Here is a 21,940-nt window from a genome sequence, read left to right on the forward strand (position 1 = left end):
TCTAATGCTAAGTATTTCTTAAAAACCACATATTTACCCAGTAGCTGAGCACTGTAAGGCACAATTTTCGGTAGCTATTTTATCGATCTTGACATGACAGGCAGCACTCAGGTTTGCTTGTTTGTTGAACCAGTCAAACAAGAAAACTTCTCATGACTCATGAATTTGCTTAACTGTTCTCAGTATACCTGAAAATGTCTCATAGTAGCCAAACAGCTGGATACACAGTAATCAAGCAATTATTTATTAGTAAACCTTTTGTATACTTTACCAAAAAAAACGCAGAAACCTAACCAACCAAAAATCCAAACCCCAACCAAGCCACAAAAACAGTGGGTTTTTTTTTACGTAGCATGTCTCTTCATGCTTCTGTGCCTGGTAATAATTTTGTTTTTCCCTTTTCTTGAGAAATGAGATTGTTTCTTTTTTATTAGATTGTCAGCCTTTATTGTTTACTCTTTTGAATATGTGATTTGGTGCTGTGAAGAAGGAATTTAGCACCAATCTGTTGTGCAACAAGAAATAAATGAAAGCTGTTTAATCACCCTTGGCTATGAACATAGACCAGAATGACATGGCCTACTGGTCTTGTTGAAGTTGTCCTTAGTATTGACCTTTTTCTTTATTTTGTATTGTTGTAGCAGCTGGGAAGCCTAATGAAAAGGTCAAGCTCCACTTGTGAACACTGTAAAACTGTTTTGTGATTGAGTTCAGAACTGACTCAAAACTCTGGGCAGAGCTCCACTTTACTCTTCCTGGGGAACCTGAAGCATGAGAGCAGAGGGGAAAAAAAAGGGATATAAACCAGCATGGGGTGCTGAAGAGGTGGCTCTTATAACCTTTGGGTGTGTGGAAACATAGCCTTAATGAAAATCTGCAGTGATTTCTGGAATTCAAAAAGCTGAGAGGGTTGGCTAATTGGAAAGCACACCTGAGTTGTTGGATTGGAAAGGAAGCTAAACACAGATTTGTTTTAAATAGGAGGTACATGGGCTTTTTAGAGAGAGAACAGTGATAGGGACTCTTATGCTTGGTTACTGGGCTACTTGGAGGTTGGTGGTTTGTGTCTGCTGGGAAGAGTGTGAGGTGGTGGGAGGACTCATGTAGAGGAATAGGAGCTAGTGAAAAATACTTGAGAACTACTGTCTTGAAAAAATGTGATAAAATTGGAGCAAACACAGAAGTTCACAGCTTGCTGGCTGCTTAGTCATTGTCAGCTGGAATTGCTTTGTATTAGACTGGCAGGGAAAGGTTGCAAGAAAGAATTTAAGAGCAAGGCTAAGAGTCAGATTTTTGTTGTTGTTGTTTCTTTGATTTCTTTTTTTCCCCACACTAAAAAAGCATGTATGTGACTTGAGGGCAGGTTGAAAAAGGTAATGTTTGTCCACATCAGTGTTGAAAATAGGATTGTTGGCCTTTTGTGTTTTAGTTTAGTCTTGCAATTTATCAGGCTCTCTTAATAAATAAATAAGCAATGAATAGTGCTATATACAGTAACATTAAAGGGATGAGTCAGTATGTGCTGTGTAGCCTGAAATAGTGGATCAAAAACTTTATAATGAAAATGAACAAGAGGCAGTGAGGTGACAGTAGACATCAGCTATAAAGTGGAATGTGTTGAGAGGGAGAATACTCTTCCATGTTTTGAAAAACTTTTTTGTGATTGAAGTAACTTTAAAAAAATACTTCAAAATGAATATCCAAACAAGGCTGTTGTATCCTAACAAATGGGAAGAAAAGAATTAGTTGTCTTGAAAAATATGTGGAAGGATCAACAATAGAGTGTTTTAAGAAAAATATTTCATATCCCTTAAATGTCAATTTCAAAGTCTGGTTTTCACTGTATTTTTTAATTTGTTATACATAAATTTATAGTTCATATGTATTTATTTTTGTAAGCAAATTATTAGCAATAAAAATAAATAAAATTAGTGACAAAAAAAGCACCATGGGGCGTCACCTACTTGAATTTCTGTAAGACCTTTGACGTGATCCTCTACCATATCTGTCTCTCTAAACTGGAGGGATGTTAATTTGATGGGTGGATGAAGTTGTGATGGATGATCACATCTCAGGGGTAGTGGTCAACAGCTCAGTGTCCCAAAGGACAGGGGTGATGAGTGTCTGTGGTCTGATGGGACCATACATACTGAGGGGACCCATACTGGGAGCGGTGCTATATCGACAGTGGGATCGAGTGCACCTTCAGCAAGTCTGTGGGCATCACCAAGCTGGGTGGTTCTTCACACCTGAATGACAGGATACCATACAGATGGACCTGGACAAGCTCAAGGAATGGACCTGTGGGAACCTCATAAAGTTCTATCAGGTCAAGTGCAAAGCTGCTGCACGTGTGTTGGGGTAACCCCCTTTATCAATGCAAGATGCAGGATGAAGGGATTGACAGCAGCCCTGCTGGCTCTGAGAAGGACTTGGTATTAGTGGATGAGAGGCTGGACATGATGGAGCAATGTGCATTCCCAGCCCAGACAGCCACTTGTATCCTAGGCTGCATCCAAAGCAGCATGGGCAGCAGGATGAGGGAGGGAATTCTGTGCCTCTGCCATGCTCTCATGAGACCCCATCTGGAACACCGCATCCAGCTCTGGGGACCCCAGCACAGAGAGGACATTGACCTGTTGGAGTGGACTCAGAGGACAACCACGATGAAGATCAGGAGACGAGCACCTATGACGAAAGGCTGAAAGAGCTGTGGTTTTTAAGCCTGGAGAAGATAAGGCTTCAGGGAGACTTTGCTGTTGCCCGCAACTTCTAGGGAGTCTGTAAGAAGGGTGGGAACAAACTTTTTAGCAGGGTTTGTTCCCATATAAAAAACAGTAATGGCTTTAAACTAAAAAAAGTGTAGGTTTAGATTAGACAGAGGGAAGAAGATTTTTACAATAACTGTGTTAAAACATTTGAACAGGTTGCCACATCATAGAGAGGTGATGGATGCCCTGTTCCTGAAAACATTCAAAATCAGGTGGGATAGGGCTTTGAGCAACTGGATCTAGTTGAAGATGTCTCTGCTCATTGCAAGGGGATTGGCATAGATGACCTTTAAAGGTTCTTTCAAATGCAAACTATTCTATGAAATTAAATAGCTTGCTGTTAATTTGAGCAAGGACACCTTCATGGTGCTACTCTCTGACTGGGCATTGCATCTATAGATCACAGAATTATAGAATGTTGAGGGGTTGGAATGGACCTCAAAGATCATCCAGTCCCAACTCTACCTACCCTGGACAGGGGCACCTCCCTTTAGACCAGGTTACTCAAAGTCTTGTTCAAGCTGGCTTCGAACACCACCAGGGTAAACACTATTCTTAATGAAGTTATTTTTTCAGATGAGGCATTTGTACTTTCATAGTTTTATACTGAAGAAAGTGTAGTGTGAGGGAGAGAGATTAGCTTTGATGCTTGCTTTTCTGTTGCTATGTTCTGCTGTCTGAGGGCATGAGCTATAACTCTCTCAAAATGAATCATATATATTCACGTCTCCTGTCTTCTGAGTGATTATCCCAGTGGAAGTAAAACTGGAGCCTTGAAACTGATTGAGAAATGTCTTCTCATAAAAGTGCATGATTTCTGTCTTCTGGATTAATCTTTAAATATATCTTGACACGTCTGAACTTTTTAACGCAAAGGAATGAGGATTGCTTCCTTCCATTTATTTATATTTTAGATGGCAAATACATTAACTTTCCATGATCATTGAGTAGCTGTCATCTATCATCTGCAAAATGAGTCATACCCTCTCAATACAAATACGAAAGTTGCATTCCTTTTAAGAACATCTTAATATCTTCTTTACAGTATTTCCTCTCTCAGATGTTTATAAGTGAAGTCAGGTCCCAAGACAGAGAGATCTTGCTTTTAAAGAGAGTCTAAATTGTTTGAAAATCTTTCTTGCCCTTGGAGATCAGAGTGAAACAATTAAATATTTGTGGCTTTGAAGAAAAAAGAGGGGAAAACCCTATTTCTTTTCCCTAGTTGCCTCGCTCAGAGCAGGAGCTTGAGAGGAAGCTGAATATTGCATGATTCAAGAAGGAATTAGATTCTGATGTAGAAGTAGATGTCTGACTGAAGGACTCTGCCATTCAGTTCCCAGAATATGTTATGAACATGCCACAGGGGCCCTGAAACAGTCTCTTCCGGTCTAATGTATGCTGTGTACCATGAGATTCTGTCTTCTATTGAATGTAAAACCTAGTGTGGATTAGTACTGTGAAACACTAGAAGAGGTTGCCCAGAGAGGTTGTGAATGCCCCATCCTTGGAGGTATTCAAATCTGGGTTGGACAGGGCTTTGAACACTTGGTCTACTGAAACGTGACCCTATACCCATGGCATGGTGGTTGGAAGTAGATGGCTTTTAAGCTCCCTTCCAACCCAAACCATTCTGTAATTCTATGAAAATCTAGGAGTTAAAAAATCATGATCTTTCTGTGGTATAAGTTTATTTATTTAATATGTGTACTGTAATAAAATGTGGCATAATTTTTTGGGTTAGAAAACCTGTCCCATTCTTATGAGCCAAGCCTCCTGGTTCATTTCCTGAGCTTTCTCAGCACTGCCCCATTTGTGGAAAAGCTGTCTTGCAAAAAATGACAAGACAGAATGGAATTTATAGAGATGAGGATTTATATCTTCACCTGATAATTTTGACTGTTAGAGCCCATTAAAAAAGCCAAATGCAAGTGTTTGCCTTTTGAAAACTTTCTTTCCCAGTGTCAGATAATCCTACCATTAAACCTTATCTCTCCAGTACATAGAGGTTATTTGCCATTTGTTTGGCCTTTACACGAAATATGGAAATATCAAGAACATTTAGTGAAGTGATTAACAGTGACTCTCAGCCACTCTATCCTTTCTGTCTAAAGAGGGTTGGTAACAAGACCTTGTTATAATTCATGCTCTTACCAATTTGTTCAAATTAGCTTTTCCTTCTCCTATAGTTGTCATTCACAGACCTGCTTCATCACCCAGATCTCTCAGCAGACCGTGGAATATTTTACTATGTCCAGAGGCCAGTACAAGATTGAGGGCATATTCTGTGATGCTTACTGAAACAATTTCTCTTTTGATCTTTTGTGGATCCAAAAACTTTGTTTAAAAATTTTGTCTGTATACTGAATATTGATTTAGTCTTTTGCAGAAGTCTAGCTCTGTAAGATTACCATTTTCTGTTGTGTAGTATAGCATTATTGTCCATTGAGTTCTACCTGCAATTCCTATTGTAATGTAGTAATGTGATGATGAACAACTGATTGGTATAAAACATACAGGCAAAACCATCTGTATCTTTTCAATGGTGTATTTTAATAGAAGGACTGGCAAGGGAAAGGATTGGGGTATAGCAGCAGTGTACAGGAAACTACCATGCTTTTCCTGTATATAATAAATCTGTCTGATTGTGTGCTTATGTGGATTAAACTGAACTCTTCAGCGTTTCAGGTGTTAAGAGTAGCCTTAGACTATCCAAATACCACTTCTCAGTGATTCTTCTCAAAGACACGTTCTCAGAGGGCTGCTGGTTAAACCTATAAATTCCATATCAAGATCCAGTTCTTCAACTCTTTTCTCTCCTTTTTATGAAGAATGGATTTAATGTCTATCCTTCACCTTGTTTTTCAAGTACTTATTGAAGTCATAACTTGCAGACATACTGTTCTTTTTGTTACTGAGAGGCAAGGTCAGAGTGCTGGACATGGGGGGCAGTGCCATGCTAGTGAACTAAATGGGCCTGTCCCTTCCTTGTGTTGCCACTGGCATGAACTGGGAAGAAATGGTGTCTATCCCCATCACTTTTCAGCCATGTAAGTGCCCAGTAACTGCCTGTGTTTGTCATTAGGTTGTTATTTCTACCCCAAAGGAGAAGGCTAAGCAAGGGGATCTGAAGCAATGCTAGAATATCCCTTTCAGTCACAGCCACAACCAGGTCACCTGCAACCAAGCATAAGGAAGCATCTTCTTATGGCTGAGAGCTGTGTCATTGCAAAGGATTTGTTCCTCTCACTGGAGAACTGCAGCACATCCTCTGTGCAGCAATGATGTAAGGGCTGCCTGTAGTTGCCTCGTTCCTGCCTGATCCTGGATTAGATGTTGGCATATTTAACCACTTCAGTAAGACAGTAGTTTAGAGGTAATTAATCTGTAATATTTGTCTTCTAAGGACTGCATAAAAGCCACTTTAATAAGATGGATGCTCCTGTTTTTGTATAATAACAGCTAAGTGTACCCCTTACATCAACCCTCTCACTTTTTTACTAGCTGCTCATTTGGGAATGGATGAATGAGTTGTAAGGAAGCAATGTAAATCCCTAGTGTCACATTATTGTCCTTTTTCTTCATGAAATCCAAGTTCTGTTGCACTTGGAGACTACAACTATTGTGCACATTTGCCATTGAAAAAATGTGTTTTTTCAACAGTCTGGCAATTTCTTTTTATGAAGTCTTGTACTTCAGTATGATGGTTTCATTCTGTCAGATACCAGTATTGTTATGGTGTTACTCTGCAGTTAAAGTTTTTATTTACTAAAATGCCATGTGACTTGGGGTCTTGAAATGGTTTCATGTTGTTTATTAGGATTCTCTGTAGAATAGATTTGCTTTTTTTTTGCTGGTCATCAAAGCAGGTTTTTTCTCTGGAACTCACAGCAACTGCAGTGACTTAGCAGGAGTTTGCTTTTAACATGAAATCTCTTGGGCAAAACTTCAGATCTCAGGAAAAATCAAGTTTAAGGGGCAGTGTATTCACTCAGGATACTAAATTGACTGGATTGTGTGGAAAGTTTGTACTACAGCAGCACACAAAGTGGAATTTAATTACTTTGCATGAAGAGACAGGGATGTTTTCTTTAAACCAAAATGGCAATTAAGAGATACAAACTTTATGAATGTACCAGGCCTGACTATACTCTGTTATTACATCTAATGGGTTTTAAATGACCTTAGTCATCTCACTGCTTCCTCAATTATTCTTTTATTTTTTTTCATTTATAGTAATTACAGCTTGGCTATGACTACTTGCATTATTCTGTTCAGTTTTTAATATTATAAAATAAGCTGAAATGCTTTTTTATTGATATAAACATTGCATTACAGAGTTTCACACACAGATTTATGAACAGTTTATTTGTTTATACTTAAAAGCAAAGACCCAACTTGTAGCTTTAGGAAGGGGACAGACAGTGCACTAAATGTTTTTTTAAGATATAAGAGCTTTAGTTTCACATACCAATAAGGATTCTGATTTTTCAGCACAGCTAATGTATGATGCTTACAATAGTAAGATTGGATGATAGGTTGGGTTGTACATATAACAAGTATATCACATATCTTATCTAGCCTTGCTGCTTTTTCTTTCTACTAGCCTCTCAACCTATTGCAAAACAGGAAAATGTGAATGAAAGGCAGTGGAGTCTTAAAATCATATCTTCAGGTTGAGTCAATACTACCCACTCTGTACCACAGTCTGAAACTGAGGCAATTAATTTTTGAGAGAAGTCTGCTTCTTTTACTGAGTGGGATATTCTAGGAGATTGATAGGCAAAATGCAGTTTCTTTCTTCAGAAACCCAGATGTTTCTGCTTGTCGCTGTTGAGTAAGAAATTACACAGACTCACCAGAAGGCTGGTTTGCACAGCATTGCACTTTACTTTGAAATTCTCTCTTTTATGCACTGTTCCAATACAGATAGACCAGATTGGTCAATTAATCAATACATTTCACCTGATTGGCTAATTAACAAAATGCCTTTCTTATAAACAATCTTTGATAAAAACAGGAAAACTGAGAGTAGAAAAACAACACCTGCAGGTTATTTAGAATAACAAGCTATCATTGTTTTTCTTCAAATCCCCAAAGTCTCACAAGCTGATTATGGGAAAAGTTACCTACTTTCCTGGTTCTCTGACCAGGCTGTCTCATCTACATTTGCTAACTGTAGTTGTCCTTTGATGGCGACAAATTTCTGCAGAACAGCATTTCAGGAATGCTAGTTCTGAGTTGAAAGAGAAACTTCTCGTTGAAGTTTATTGTACTAATTCCAATAGCATAATTTCTATTCTGTGGGAAGTTCTGGGCTTTTAAGGAGAATGGAAAACTTTCCATTCAAAGTAAAATTTTTTGCAGGAACTAAAATCCCCAAACATATCTTCATAATTAAATAGTAATTGTAGAAAAGCTGTTAAAAATAAAATTGCACTTGAAAGCTTAGTGCAGTCTTTCAATTCAGCTGCAGCCCTTCATTCTAAGTCTGTTGAAAGGGGCATTTATGAGCTCCCTTGACAAGAGCCTGATGCGCTCGGTAGCATTGGCTTCACAGCAGCCCCTGTGGTAGGAGCATTGCTGTGGCAAACATCTGAGCTCTCCAGAAGCCCCTTAGGAAAGCTGGTGAAACACGAGGCATAATTCTGTCAGTATTTTGCTAGAAATTCCTCCAAACCAATCATCTTAACATGTCTGTGAACTGTCATTTTTCCACTGCAGCCTATTGATCTGGAGCAGTCTTTGGAAGTTCTTAATACCTGGTACAGATTCTGGCCTTTCCATAACTGCGCTGGTCACCGGCATTGTTCAAGAAAGAGCCTACAGCAGTTGTTAGGACAGCCTTGCTCTCAGGTGTTGTAAGGTTTTGTTTGAGGAACTGACATTCTGTTTGATCTTGCAGGAATTCTTCAATGGGTGAAGCTGATAGATAACTTTGAGGCTGAGTACGAGTATGTCACCAATGAAGGAACAGTGTTCACTTTCAAGACAAACCGCCATTCTCCAAATTATCGGTTAATCAACATTGACTTCAGTGATCCAGAGGAATCCAAATGGAAAGTTCTCGTCCCTGAACATGAGAAAGATGTTCTAGGTAAGAGTTCATGTCAGGTTAAAGACATTAGGTTCTGCTTTCTCCAAATTAATTCAGTAATTAGTCTGTTGAATTATCTTTTACAGACTTTCTTGCTGTTTTCCTGTGTTAAAACTTTGTTTAGCATTTGCAATTAAAAGACTTGCTGAGATACAAGTTATTCAGAATATCTCTTTCTCTCTCTAACGTCTTGTGTGGCCCTAATAAAGTTGCTTCATCTGTCCTTGTTTCAATTCTGTGTTTGTAGGAAATGAGGGGAAAGTATTTTCCTACTTCATGTCAGTGAAATAAATATTTACTAGACAGTCAGGAATTACAATAAGAGGGACTTTGTAAGGAGAAAGAAGGGAAAGAGCAAATCTGGCAGTACTGCAGCATGCTTTGAACAGAATTGGTCAGAATTTGAGACAGGATTTCTTTTGTTCCTGGAATAAGAGGAGTAAACAGTACTTGAAAAAAAAAAGCCTCAGAAAAGCATAAGGGCATGGAGTTCTTGAAGTATAGAAGGCCATTCAAAACATAAATATTTGGTTTTTGATATAATTAAAATAAAGGTGTATTTTTTAATCCCATCATTTTCCAGAAGGTTCTATGAAAGCTTAGAATTAGTTTCAGATAATACAGAAGACCCTCCTCTGAGCTGTTTTTGACAGATGCCTAGTGTACATTTATGTAGTTTGTTCTCCATACAGTACAAGGTACAATTATGTACAAGGTACTAATTATCTGACTAGCATAATTAGTTATTCAAAAATACTCTGAAGTTTTATTAATCACTTTTCATACAAATTCCTTCATGTTTGCTACTTTTCCAGTGAAGAGCTGCTTTGCGGAATGAAAATGTAGAATTGTGTATCTGATTTCATATATGCATATACAGTAACTTCTGTCTTTCCTCAGAGACAAATCTATTTTACTACTACTCCTAAGCTATCTTGAGGCTTCTGTCACTTAAAAAATTATTTCTGTCTGCAGTTCACAATGTGCCCTGTGTGATTTCTGCCACAGCCTAGGTGTCCCCAGTGTGACATAAATGTTGATTCTAAACTTATCCAGAATTGTAGTGATGTTGCAAATGACTGGACTCTAGAATATCAAGAGAATTTTAGTGTATGGAAATGTAGCAAATTAGAGCTTGTGAGGCACAAATCTTTTCTTAAGATTGGGAACTATTTGAATCAAGAGCAACCTGCATCTTAAATGAAGTATGTCTCAAGTCATAAGCAGAGAATTAGTAGCAGATGTAAGTGAAAAATTGCTTCTAAGTCTTAATTTTGGTCATGTGCAAATACACAGGCAATGTTAAGCAATGTTTAAGTTATGAGGGACAGCAGTTTATAAAGTGGGGCCAAATTGAAAAATTGACTTGGACGTGGTGAGTGTCTAAACAGAATGGGACAGAAACCTGTGACTGACATGAAATGTGGTTCATATGTGTGGACTTACATGGAAAATGGTCTAGGCAGCCAAAGGAATTTTGACCAGTGTCTCTGTAAGCACTGATTATCTATTCCTTCCCAGTGAGATAAATGCCAGATCTGGTCTTCCCTACACTGTGATATTTAGCTCAACTTCATTTTGGTTTAATTCTAAAGGCAAAGTTGTGATGAGTTCATGTTTGTGCACAAACAAAATTAATGCATGCAACATTTATTTAATGCCTTGACAGTGCAGACTTAACAAGAGCTGCACTACAAAAACTGAAAGCTCAGATGAATGGGTTTACTGAGGACACTGGCCTTCCGACTGTAAACCCAACAGGCATTCAGCTCTTAAACACTTGAAAGCAAGCATAATCTGTCTATAAAAGCATCAGGATGACTTCCAGGAATATGTTATGTGTCATTAATCTTTTACTGTAGTTGAATGTGAAGCCAGAACACATAATCATACGTCTACTTCCCTCTATAGCTTTTTGGAGTTATATGTAAAGAAATTGGATTGAACTAACAAATGAAAGAGTCTCCCTTAGAAGATGAGTTTTAAGTAGATCTTAATAAATATATAGTAGATCTTACAGGAAAGTAAATTTAAATTCATAAGTTGCTTCTTTATTACAGATACTTGCAGATTAGTGTTACATCCTTAGTATCAAGATATGGGAGTTTTATCATGTTCAGGAAGTTGTACACCTGAATAAATAAAAAACTTCACTCCTTCACTTGATGTAGCCAGCAAGCAAGCCAGTCTCCATATCAGGCTCTTTTAATCATTACAAGCTTTGTTCAGGAAGACATAATTGTAGTGATGACAGTTAATGATTAATTCTTGAAAACCTTGGAGTCAACTGAATTTGATCTGGGTGATATAGAGATGACAGTGTAATGAAGTTCCTTCTACAAAAGCTAAGACAGCAGTGATTCAGAGGGTAAATGGGTATTACTGCTTTTTACTTACATGTGGGAGTGACTTTAACAAGATGTAATTTAGCTGTATTAGTATTTCTTCACAAGCATTATAGTTAGTGGTACCCTAGGTTGCAAATGTGTTTTATTGGGATGTATGGATCCTACTCGGTATGACCTACCTGAAAGACATAGCCTGTTCATTTCTGTGTCTTAACTTAGATTCAATTTAATAAAAGCTGCAGTTAAATAGATTTGTTTACAAATAATAAACAGGATTTAAATTTAAGAATCTCTACCAGTATCCATCATGGGCATAAAGAGATGTTTTACAAAGTATCATTGTATTCTTCAAAAGATGCTACAGCTAATACAATCTAACCAAGAAATATATACACATGCCTGCATGATGGTGTGAATGTCATTTGGTTTCCTCAATATATTCTTTAAGATAGAGTTTTCTATTGGCTTTGACCCTTTCTTTTTCAAGAACTGTTTATAAGTGAGATAATTTGGGAAATAAAGGGAAAAATCAAGCATAGCCCTGCAGTGAGGTTATACACTCACTTCATTTTACTGCTGTCAGCAGGGATTCTACACAGAGATATGAGGTAAATTTAGATCTCTACTCTGTAAGCTGAGGGGAAGAAAGAAATGACAGCTATTTTAAAAGGAATTTGAAGAGGGTACCTCAGAGCATATTGTAGTGTGATCAGACTAATTTCCTTCCCTTTGGAGTTTGTTTATAAAGTGTTAGTTTTAATTTTCAGGGAGTCTGAAGTAAAACCACAGGAGAAATTCACATCTGATGTTGAACTTTTGCTTTAAATGATCATACAGCTTCAAGAAGCATGCTAAATTAAAAAGGCAGCTATGACACCATAAATGTAGACTGACCATAACAGACCTGCAACCCTAGTTCTAAGGCACAGGATAAGCCTGCTGCATTTAGAAGATTAAATTATTTATTTTGAGAACTGTTACACCCTCCGTTGCACCCGGAGTGCTCAGTACTGGTAGAGCCGGGCACCTGGAGAGCAGCAGTTTATATCCAACCCTTTCCTTGTGGCAATGGAAAGCAGAATAGATCTCCTGAGTAAGGAGGATTTAGGAATAAGACGTATTCCTGAATATGTTGCAGATGAGGAGGAGGATCTTAACAGTTCCTTGAATCTCAGTTGGCCATTTAACAAGCACAGGCAAAGCTGGCAGTCCTCCCTGTACCCTTGTACACATCTGCACACCTAAACTCAGCGCAAGTAAATGCTTCCCTTCCCTCAGCTACAATTCCCAAATGGAAAATAGTATTTTTCTTTATACCTTTAACCTGCTAACTAATTCATAAATATGTGAGAGATGGGGAGGTGAGGTACTGCAGCTGAAATTTGTGGTTTGACACTGTAGTGAAGACAGGAGGGAAAGTCTGGAAGGAGCACCAAATCCTTGACTTCTTGAAATTGGTTGAAGCTTTCCCATTAACTTTAACATGGCAAGCTGCCACTGAGAATAGGGTTTCAGTGAGAAGATATATGCTTTATAATGTGAAGGCTTGTCAGCATTTACTCACTTGTTTCAGAATTATTAATGTTTTATTCTGTAAATTGCTTGTGCTTTACCTGCAAGGCTAACCATAAGTAGCCTTGAGTGATGATTAGAGCTCATTGTAGTTGAGATCAGCATTGGTACCTGTAATCTGCAGAGCCACTGAAGTTTTCTCTGTGATGACCAAAAAAAGCCACCATGACCTTCCAGGACTGTCTTGCAGCTACAGCTTTGGCTGTCCATTGAAATACATTAATAATTCTCACTGAACAATACACATGTTGAGTGGACTCATAAGCACAGGGTACATCAGGTAACTCAGCAATTCCTGCTGATGCTCTGTGGCTGTTTGGCTCTTCTAGTGGGGTATGTTCTCCATCAGCATTTCATCTGTCAAAGCATGTTTGTATGTTCAGACACTTCACATGCTGTAGTTAGTGCTGCAGAAAAGAAAGGTCAAAACTGTTTTAAGTCATTAAGGTTAGTGGCACAGATGTTTAGTGTGAGGACTCAACCCTTTTTTTTTCACTGAAACTATTTCAAAAGGTTCTTCATAGCAACATTGCAGGTGCCACATTAGCAGCTTTGTGACTAATAACAGCTGTCAAAATAAAAAAAAGTTTTTGGAAAATAGCAGTGTATGAATTTTTCAAAGGTTGAACTAGAAGTTCTAGACACAGTTGAACTCAGTTTTCTAGGCCTTGTTAAGAATTGTATCTCCTCTAACCCAAATTTAGCTGTTGAAGAATTGTGTGTAATCTATTGTAGTCACCAAACTGGTCACTGTATTCTTCAGAGAGAACTGGCCAGTACCAGGGATAACTCTTCACACCTGCTTTCAGTACTTAGGAAAGTACTGCCTCCAAGTGTGCTCATCTCTATCTGATGCCTGAAGCCAGATGCTCATGCTGGAGAAGACAACCTCCTAGTGTTTATTGTGTAGTAATATAAATCCTGTGCCTGATGGATGATGGAAGTAGGTAGGTTGATAAATTTTGGTATATCCAGGAGAGTAACTTCTCTGTTCATCAGTATTAACTGAAAATAAATTGACCTATACATTGATGAGGTTTTGGGCAGTTAGCTTTTTGAAAACCATCACTTGTGTGTGTGAAAGTGCTCAGCAAGCAATTCACAGTATCCCAGAATGGGGTATCCAAAATAAATGGTTCACTTGCACTCTAAAGGTGCTTATTTCTTCTCCCCATTTGTCTGTAAAGGGTGCCTACAGCAATGGTGTCAGACTTAGACAGGAGATTTGAAATCACACAGTCTTAAAAGTTCTTAGTAAATACAGAGGCATACAGGATGCATCCTGCACTGCACGAGCAAGACCAAAAGGTTGGCTGCTAATGCAACACACCCAACAGTACCTGTGATTCTCAGTGCTGAGCATGGGAATAACAGAGACTCATCGCAAAGCTTGCAGTCAAAAAATAGCTATTGTTAATAATTCAGCATTGTTTTAGCTTGCTGTGTATATAAGTGTTGGTTCTTAGTATCTTCTTTTACTTTTGGTCTTTCAAGTCTGCTTCAATGTTTAGCTTTTTGCATTTATTTGTAGCTGCCATTACTGTAAGTTTTGGAGGCACTTAGCAATGCACCAAACCCAGTTATAATACAGGTACTGTACACAGAAGCTGTGTTCCTAAATTTCATGGGAATGTTTTAAAAATATTTTTCATTGGCTTCTCATCTGTTATCTCCACCTGAGAGCATCTAATTTATAAAACAAAGAGGTAATGGAGAGTTGATATTGCTGCTTCCTAGGCAAGTTCCTTAGTAGCAGAAATCCCCACATAAGCCAGCAGCCTTTCTCCTGAGCAATTGAATCTTTCTAATAAAAAGAGTAATACCACTTCATGAATATAAAGTCAAAGTAATAATGAACATCAGCTCTTAAAGAAAAAATCCATTAAACTGATCTGTTTAATCAAATAATTAGTGAGGAATTAAAGCATCACCCGAACATAATTTTAAAATAAAAATCCTTTTTTTTTTTTTTGGGTTTTTTTTTTTTTGTTTTTTTTTTTTTGAGTAAAAGCTATATATTTTATACATTTGAAGTTGATCTGAGTGTTTATAATCCACTTTGTGAAATGTTTTTTAAAGAAATTTTGAGAGTAAAAAGGAGCTCATGGGATCTCCTACTCATTGCAGGGGCAATAATTTTGCATGCAAAAAAGGTGTGTTGCTGTTGGGATGCTAACTTTTAAATTCATATTTTGTGTTAATTTCATAAACCATATAAAAATCCTGAAAAATTTGTGCAGTGGCAAGTTGAAAAATATTTTAAATTACTACATATTCTCCTTGTGTATACAGCCAAGAGGGATTCTATATTTCAAAATATGTAATAGAATAGAACTATTAACTTACAACATTTATTATGTTCTCCAGCTTCACTTAAGAAATTTTAACCTCTCTAGAGTGAAAATAAAACATCGATTACTAATCTATAAACAGTGTTAGGTTATGCAGTACCTTATTATTTCAGGTCATGGCTAAAATTTCAGCAAGTGTTCTCTGGGGCTTTGGTTAGAACATTCCCAAATTTAGACTAGAAGTTCATGAGGGAGTTGGAAAGTTTGTGAAAAACAAAGATGAATGGTGGTGTTTGTGAAGAGGGGAGCAGTAAAGCTTTATTTAAGTATTTATGAAATGTGATTTCACATGTCTAGAAAGACAAGTATTGCATTTCACTGGTCCTTCAGAAACAAGCTAAAAGGATTTGAAGGTCTTTGAGCTCTAGGGGTCATCACAGACCTGAACTCTATATGACAACATATATATGATGCTTTCAGTATAACAAGTTTTGACCTTCAATTCCAAAAACTTGTTACCCGTAATGAAAGGAGCATCACATACAACTTGGAACTTTTATTCTGGAATTTGAATATGCAAAGATGCATTTATAGGACTGTCTTCTTTACAACTCTATGAATTCCAATTATTTGGTTTCATAGGACTTAGAGGAAACTAGAAAGAACTGTTAAGATGTGAATAACATAAAATGGCATAAAATTTAAATTCCATAAATTTTTATATGCTATGTTCTGATATTTTTTCCTTTAATGTTGTCACATTTGACTCCATCTCACAGTGCTGCTTTGGCATTACAGTGTACCCCTGTCTGTCCTACCTAAAATTTCTTGCTCATTTGGTTCATGTCCTCATTCTTTGCTTCCAGTAGGTAATAAAAGCCATTTTACAACACTGGTATTTTGCCCATGATTTAGATTTCCAGTCTGCATTGTCAGAGAAGAAGTTGTGTATATGTAGTTGGAAGAGAATAAGAATCACCTCCTCATCTAGTCTTACAAACAAATAAAAATGTCCTACATTGCCTCCTTCAGGGTACTTTCTTTGATTTTTAACTTTACGTGTATTTTGTCTTGCTTGTATTCAATTTGTGAATTAATGAGAAGTTAAAATACTTTTGTTGCAAAATAATTTCTTAAATGACAGAAATACTGAGCAAGATTAAGATGTTTTAATCTTTCTCCTGTCTGTATGAGTAAATAAATAGACCTGCCACTACAGATCTAAAGCCAATGACACAGGAGACATTATATATTACATTATATATTGTGGGTGTACTGGAGCTCCAAAGAGTTTCTACACTTACAGGCTATAGTGATGGAAGTTAAAGTGAGGTAGTCGATAGTCAGTAGAACCACAGAAACTTGTAGAAATTACTAACCCAGATATTTTATTTTAATTGGTCTTAATTTTTTTAAGTCCAGTGGAAAATTGGCATGCCATGAAATAAAGGTTCACATATGTCTAGTAATTATTCCAAGGAACAAACTCAGGATGAGAAAAGTTCTGTAGAGCAGAACCTCTCATTCCTGCACAGCTGCACAGACACGGCGGGGCTAGAACTAGGACTGCCAGGAGAGACATAAAGGCAGTGAACCTCTGCAGAGGGGTTTGTTCCTGGATCTTTTTGCTGGATTGAGTTCACTGTGCTGCATCCTGCTTCTATTACCTTGCAGTCTCAAGAATGCTGTTTAGCAACATTAGCATCTTGAATAGGCATGTGGGCTTATCTTAATGGCATGATGAGAATATCACCCCAGAATAGCCCTTTTCTTACACCCAGTAGGGCTTGCTTGCAAGAATAGTCTCCTGATTACTTCAGCAATAGAACCAAAACAAATAGTAACATCTAGGTTCTGTTCCTCAGTGTGCAATATGGAACCATGTCTTTTTTCCTTACGAGTTTAGTTTGAGTATAAATCATAATTATTGTTTTGATTTTCATGACTTTCCATAAGTATTTCTGGCAAAGATAAATGTTTTGCTTGGGTTATGCATTGAAATATGTGATATTTAAGAGCAGTATTGATCTATAAATATCCTAAATGCATAAGCATATTGATTAAGCAATTTTTTATTCCTGTGTCTGCATAAATCAACTTTAAGCAGCATGGTTAATGCATTTCCAGAGAATGTCAGGCTTTATTTTGGGTTCATTTACAAAGATCTAAGAGTTAAAGGCAGTGCGTAACAGAAATTTTGCTGCATGCTTTTAGGTATGCTAAAGAATTTTAGGATCAGACTATGTCTGATTGTTTTCTTTCTCGTGTTTTCTAATTGTGTTTTCTGTGGCTTTGTTTTTCTTTTACATGATGTGCAGAATGGGTTGCTTGTGTTAGGTCCAATTTCCTGGTTTTGTGCTACTTGCATGATGTGAAGAATATCCTGCAGCTTCATGACCTAGCCACCGGTGCACATCTCAAGACTTTTCCCCTAGAAGTTGGTAGTATTGTGGGATATAGTGGCCAAAAGAAGGACACTGAAATATTCTACCAGTTTACTTCCTTTTTATCTCCAGGTAAGATTTTTTGTCTCATATTATTGTTCCTTTTCCTGAGAACAGTATCCTTCTCTTTTTTTTTTTTAGTTAGTTTTCTGGTATATTGGTATAAAACTGCTTCCACCCATGTTAGCAGTGATTGTGCACATAAAAATGTATCCTTTGATCCATCAAGCCTAAATAGTGTGCCTGCTAGTATTTGAGACACCTGCATTAAACTAAAGACTGACTTGTACTGGCGATATAATTGTAGCATTCTCACAGTTCATACAGCAAGATAGAAGGTGAAAACCTCAGTAAAAGATAATTGTTAATGTGTTTAATGTGATTTTTAATTAAAATTTAAAGAACATCAATAAAAGTCGCAGAAAGTGTTCTCTGAGAGTTTTATGATTTGTTTATGCATAGCTTTATTTGAGCATCCTTACTATCTGTCCTTACAGTACTTGGTGTTGTTGAATTGTTATAGGAATATTCTTTGTACAGTCCTGCAAGGCTGGAGCTGTCCAAAACATTACATAATACAGGTGTGGCAAAAAAGTAAATATTCTAGGATTTTGCATAGGAAAGAAGTTTCTACACAATTGTCAATCTAGTATATGACAAGAAAATGTATTTACTGTTCACTCTTTTTTTTTTCTTTCTGTATGGCCCAAACAATCAATATCTAATACAACACAGGATTCAAATATGAAGGGGCAGAGAGGTTTCAGCATCTTTATCTTCTCCTAAGGTTTTGTATCATAAGAGGATAAAAATGTAATTATAACATCTGACCTGTTTTTGCTTGTTTCAGTTAGAGCCCAGTAACATTACATTGCAAAAGGGCTGTAAAATACTTTAGATAAGTTTGCTGGTTTTGCTAGAAAGGATCATGTCAAATTATCAAAATTAGGTTTCAGTCTTACCAGATAGGAAGTGTGATGAATTGCCTATTGTCTTAACTGTTTGCATAAAGAGAAATATTATATATTTTCAGTTCCTCTTTTAAACAGCATTCAGATTGCTGCAGCTATTACAGCTGGAGAGTGGCTTGAGGACACTCTTGAATTTATCTCTCACTTCATCCAGCCTGATGGTTCATAGTTGAGTTGACCACATTGTGGGCCAGAAGTTGCCAGTTTTGCAGTCCTGCACTGTTCATCTCAGCTGAGCCAGTAGAGTCTCTGCAGCTGCTAAAAATGTGTATAGGAAGAGCCCAGATCTATTTTGGCCTGTGATTTTCCAGCTGGCCAGCAATAGCTGCTCTCACTGCGTGCTGGTTTCTTAGGCAGATTATTTTCCTCCTTTTCATTAATTTCCTTAGCATCTACAAAGAATTCACTATGGCATAGCTCTGTTAACTGGGGCAGAGTGACCTGGAATCTGGAAGAAAAAGGGGAAGTAAGATATGTAGGTAGACTGAATGAGGATAAGGAAAGAATGAGGAAAGCAGAGCAGAGAGGTAGTTTGAAGGTAGGTTTTAGTTTGTGTGCAACCTCCATTCACCTCATCAGAGGAATAATCAAACAAAAGGTATGGGGCTGATCCTTGGTTAACCTAGATATTCATACTTTACTATTGGAAATCGATATCATTTGCACCTGTATTAGCTTGAATGATTCTTTTTTTTCTAATGAGAAACAAATTAACATACTCGTGTTTAATACCTACAACAAAAGTAATAATAATGATCTATATATATGAAGTAATGAATAAAGCAGTTCTAAACCCATATATGATGAGACCATAAAATAATTTCTGGTATTCCTTGAAAAATATGGTTATTCCTGCTGTCCACTCTGGTCAGATGCTTAGGTGACCACTCTGGTGTTTTACATTGATTTAGTACCTGGCAAAACAGTTAAAAATATTACAATGGCTTTTTATATTAACTGCTGTGACACTAAAAATACAACAGAACAAGAGATGCAGTAGCAGGGGTTGAATTGCATATTAGTGTAACATTAGGTTGATTTGCTCTAGAAATGCAGTCTGTGACTGTGCTTATTCTTTATGCTGTGGTTTGCTAAGATGTGGCAATTCTGCCTGCTCTGTGTGCAGTGTTTGCCAGTACATTGCCCAGCTCGGGCTGCTGCCTCTGTGTCAGCTGCTTTGCTCTTGCTGCCTGGTGGGCTTTACACTGCACTTCAACATCATTTTCTGGATCCTGATCTTTAAGGGAAGTGGTGCCTTAATGCTGGTTTGCACTTATCAACCTGATCAGGCTTACTAGTAATTTTGTGATAAATAAAAAAAAAATCCCAGCAGACTAGAGTAGTCCTACTTTTAGTCCCCTGTTAACTCACTGTTTTGGAAAAAGGCTTTATCAGTTGCTCGAGGTCTTAGTTTACATCTGCATTTGTTTACCAATTTCTATCTTCCTGATTTTCCAGTCTATAAAACTAACCTAAAGAGGCAATGGCCTCATATCAGATAAGTTTCCTCATTATTTCATGTTTTAGTCTGTATGATTTTTTTTTGTTATAACCTCTGTAGTAATTACTTCTATTTCCTGAAGGTGTCTACAATACACACAATACAGTAGGATTTCAATGAAGTCCTGTCCACCTTGGTTAATTTTATTACATTGAGAATCCCAGTAGAGTGCTTACTGCCATACCTTTTAGTGTTCTTTTCCCTAATATATGTTCCAAATTTTGCAGGAACCAGCTTGTTATAAAGGTGGAAAACAAAGAATAATTAACACTTAAGTTTGTTTATGTATCCTGTGTATCTCTAGTGCAGGCATGAATATTAAGATTTTTTGGTATGTTAGCCAGTGTGCAAACATGATAGTCACATTATATGACACATATTCAAATATTATTAGGGTTGAATGACAGGAAATACATTTTATAGTTTAAATGCAAATTTATTCTTGGCTATTTACACATCAGTGTAGTGTCTAGATAGATGCATTCCCTGTGATTCAGCCTCTGCTGCATCCTAGAAGTTCTGTACTATTTATAGACATAAGTTTCCTCATGGGCAAAATTCTTTGGAAATCATAGGTACAACTCAAGTGCAGTTGTCTTCAAACCTGCAGGATCAAGATGTAAAAGAAGCTACTCAAGACCAGATTTTGTTCAGTTCCATAGCTGTGCTACTCTGCCACAATTTCAAGTGAATGTTTAGGTCTTTCTTTTATCTAGGCCATTTGAATTTTAATTTCAAATATTTTATCATAAGGAGAAAATTGCTGATCTGAGTGAAATTCTTGATATATTTCTTTTCAGTCTGATGGATGTAAAAGGGAATGTTTTAAATTTGACTTTACATTTCTTTCCTCTAACATTATTGTTCTCAATAAGTCCTTTCTAACTTTATGTGAATGGTTTTTTTCCTCTATTCTGCTTAAGTCTCCTGGCTTTGTGTGAGTGGTGAGAATTACTCTTTCTGCACAAAAGCCTTTGCACCCTTCCTAGATAAAATGCATATATATAAGTGTTAAATTGTATAATAAATGAAAAAATGAGTCCAGAACTACTGATTTTCACCCTGCTGAGATACCTTTCCCATTCCTGACTTCATCACAGTGCCTAAACTGGCATCATTTTAGTGTTGGATATATACTAAGCTGACAAACTTGCATTATATTCTGTATTTTAGGTATTATATATCACTGTGATCTGACCAAAGAGGAACTGGAGCCTACAGTTTTCCGAGAAGTGACTGTTAAAGGATTTGATCCTTCAGTTTACCAGACAATTCAGGTAATGAGCATGAGCCCTGCTGTCTTGCTCTAATCACCTATGCAAGAGCTCAAGACAACTGGACTTAGCTATTGGTGTGGAGGCTTGCTTTAGAATTATGCTTTGATTTTGAGCTGAATACTGTTGCAGGTGCTCTAAAGGCTCAGATAAGTGTCTCAGTGTAGTAGCATGGGGACTCCTTTGGAGATGCTTATTACGCATAGTGAAGGTATATAAGAATTAGCTAAATTTAAGGTTTATAAAGTTAAGAGAAATTACTTCAGTGGAAAACAGTGTAACCTACAGATTATATGGAACAGGTTCAGTAGAATACAGGGTTCTTCACAGACAATTACTTTGACCTCATAACAAGTATTGTTACTAAAAAGGTTATACAAAATATACATTTCCACTAAACACAGCTTTGGTAGGACCCTGATAAACTACTAGGCCCTGGTCAGGACTTTTAAGACAGGTATGGAACTTGTAGAGAGTTCATGGAAATTAGTTGAAATTGTAAAATCATGTAGTTTGAAAAAGACCTTTTAATAGCAAATCCAACCATAAACCTAATATTGCCAAGTTCATCACTAAATGTGTCGCTAAGTGCCCATCTATTTGTCTTTTAAAAACATCCAGGGATGGTGACTCAACTGAAATCATTAGGGGTCTAGAAAAACAGTAATTAAATT

The 21,940-nt window shown here is 37.1% G+C and overlaps 1 protein-coding gene across 1 annotated transcript in view; it reads left to right on the top strand.

The window, feature by feature from the left end:
• The window catches only part of PREP (prolyl endopeptidase), an 83,300-nt gene that overhangs the window by 26,288 nt on the left and 35,072 nt on the right, over positions 1-21,940 (top strand). The window contains exons 8-10 of the mRNA XM_021553809.3: positions 8,674-8,865; positions 17,395-17,592; positions 21,166-21,269. Of these exons, the coding sequence (XP_021409484.2) occupies positions 8,674-8,865; positions 17,395-17,592; positions 21,166-21,269 (494 nt within the window). The remainder of the gene's footprint in view (positions 1-8,673; positions 8,866-17,394; positions 17,593-21,165; positions 21,270-21,940) is intronic.

This window comes from Lonchura striata, chromosome 3 (genome assembly GCF_046129695.1).
Source record: "Lonchura striata isolate bLonStr1 chromosome 3, bLonStr1.mat, whole genome shotgun sequence".
Lineage (NCBI taxonomy): Eukaryota > Metazoa > Chordata > Aves > Passeriformes > Estrildidae > Lonchura > Lonchura striata.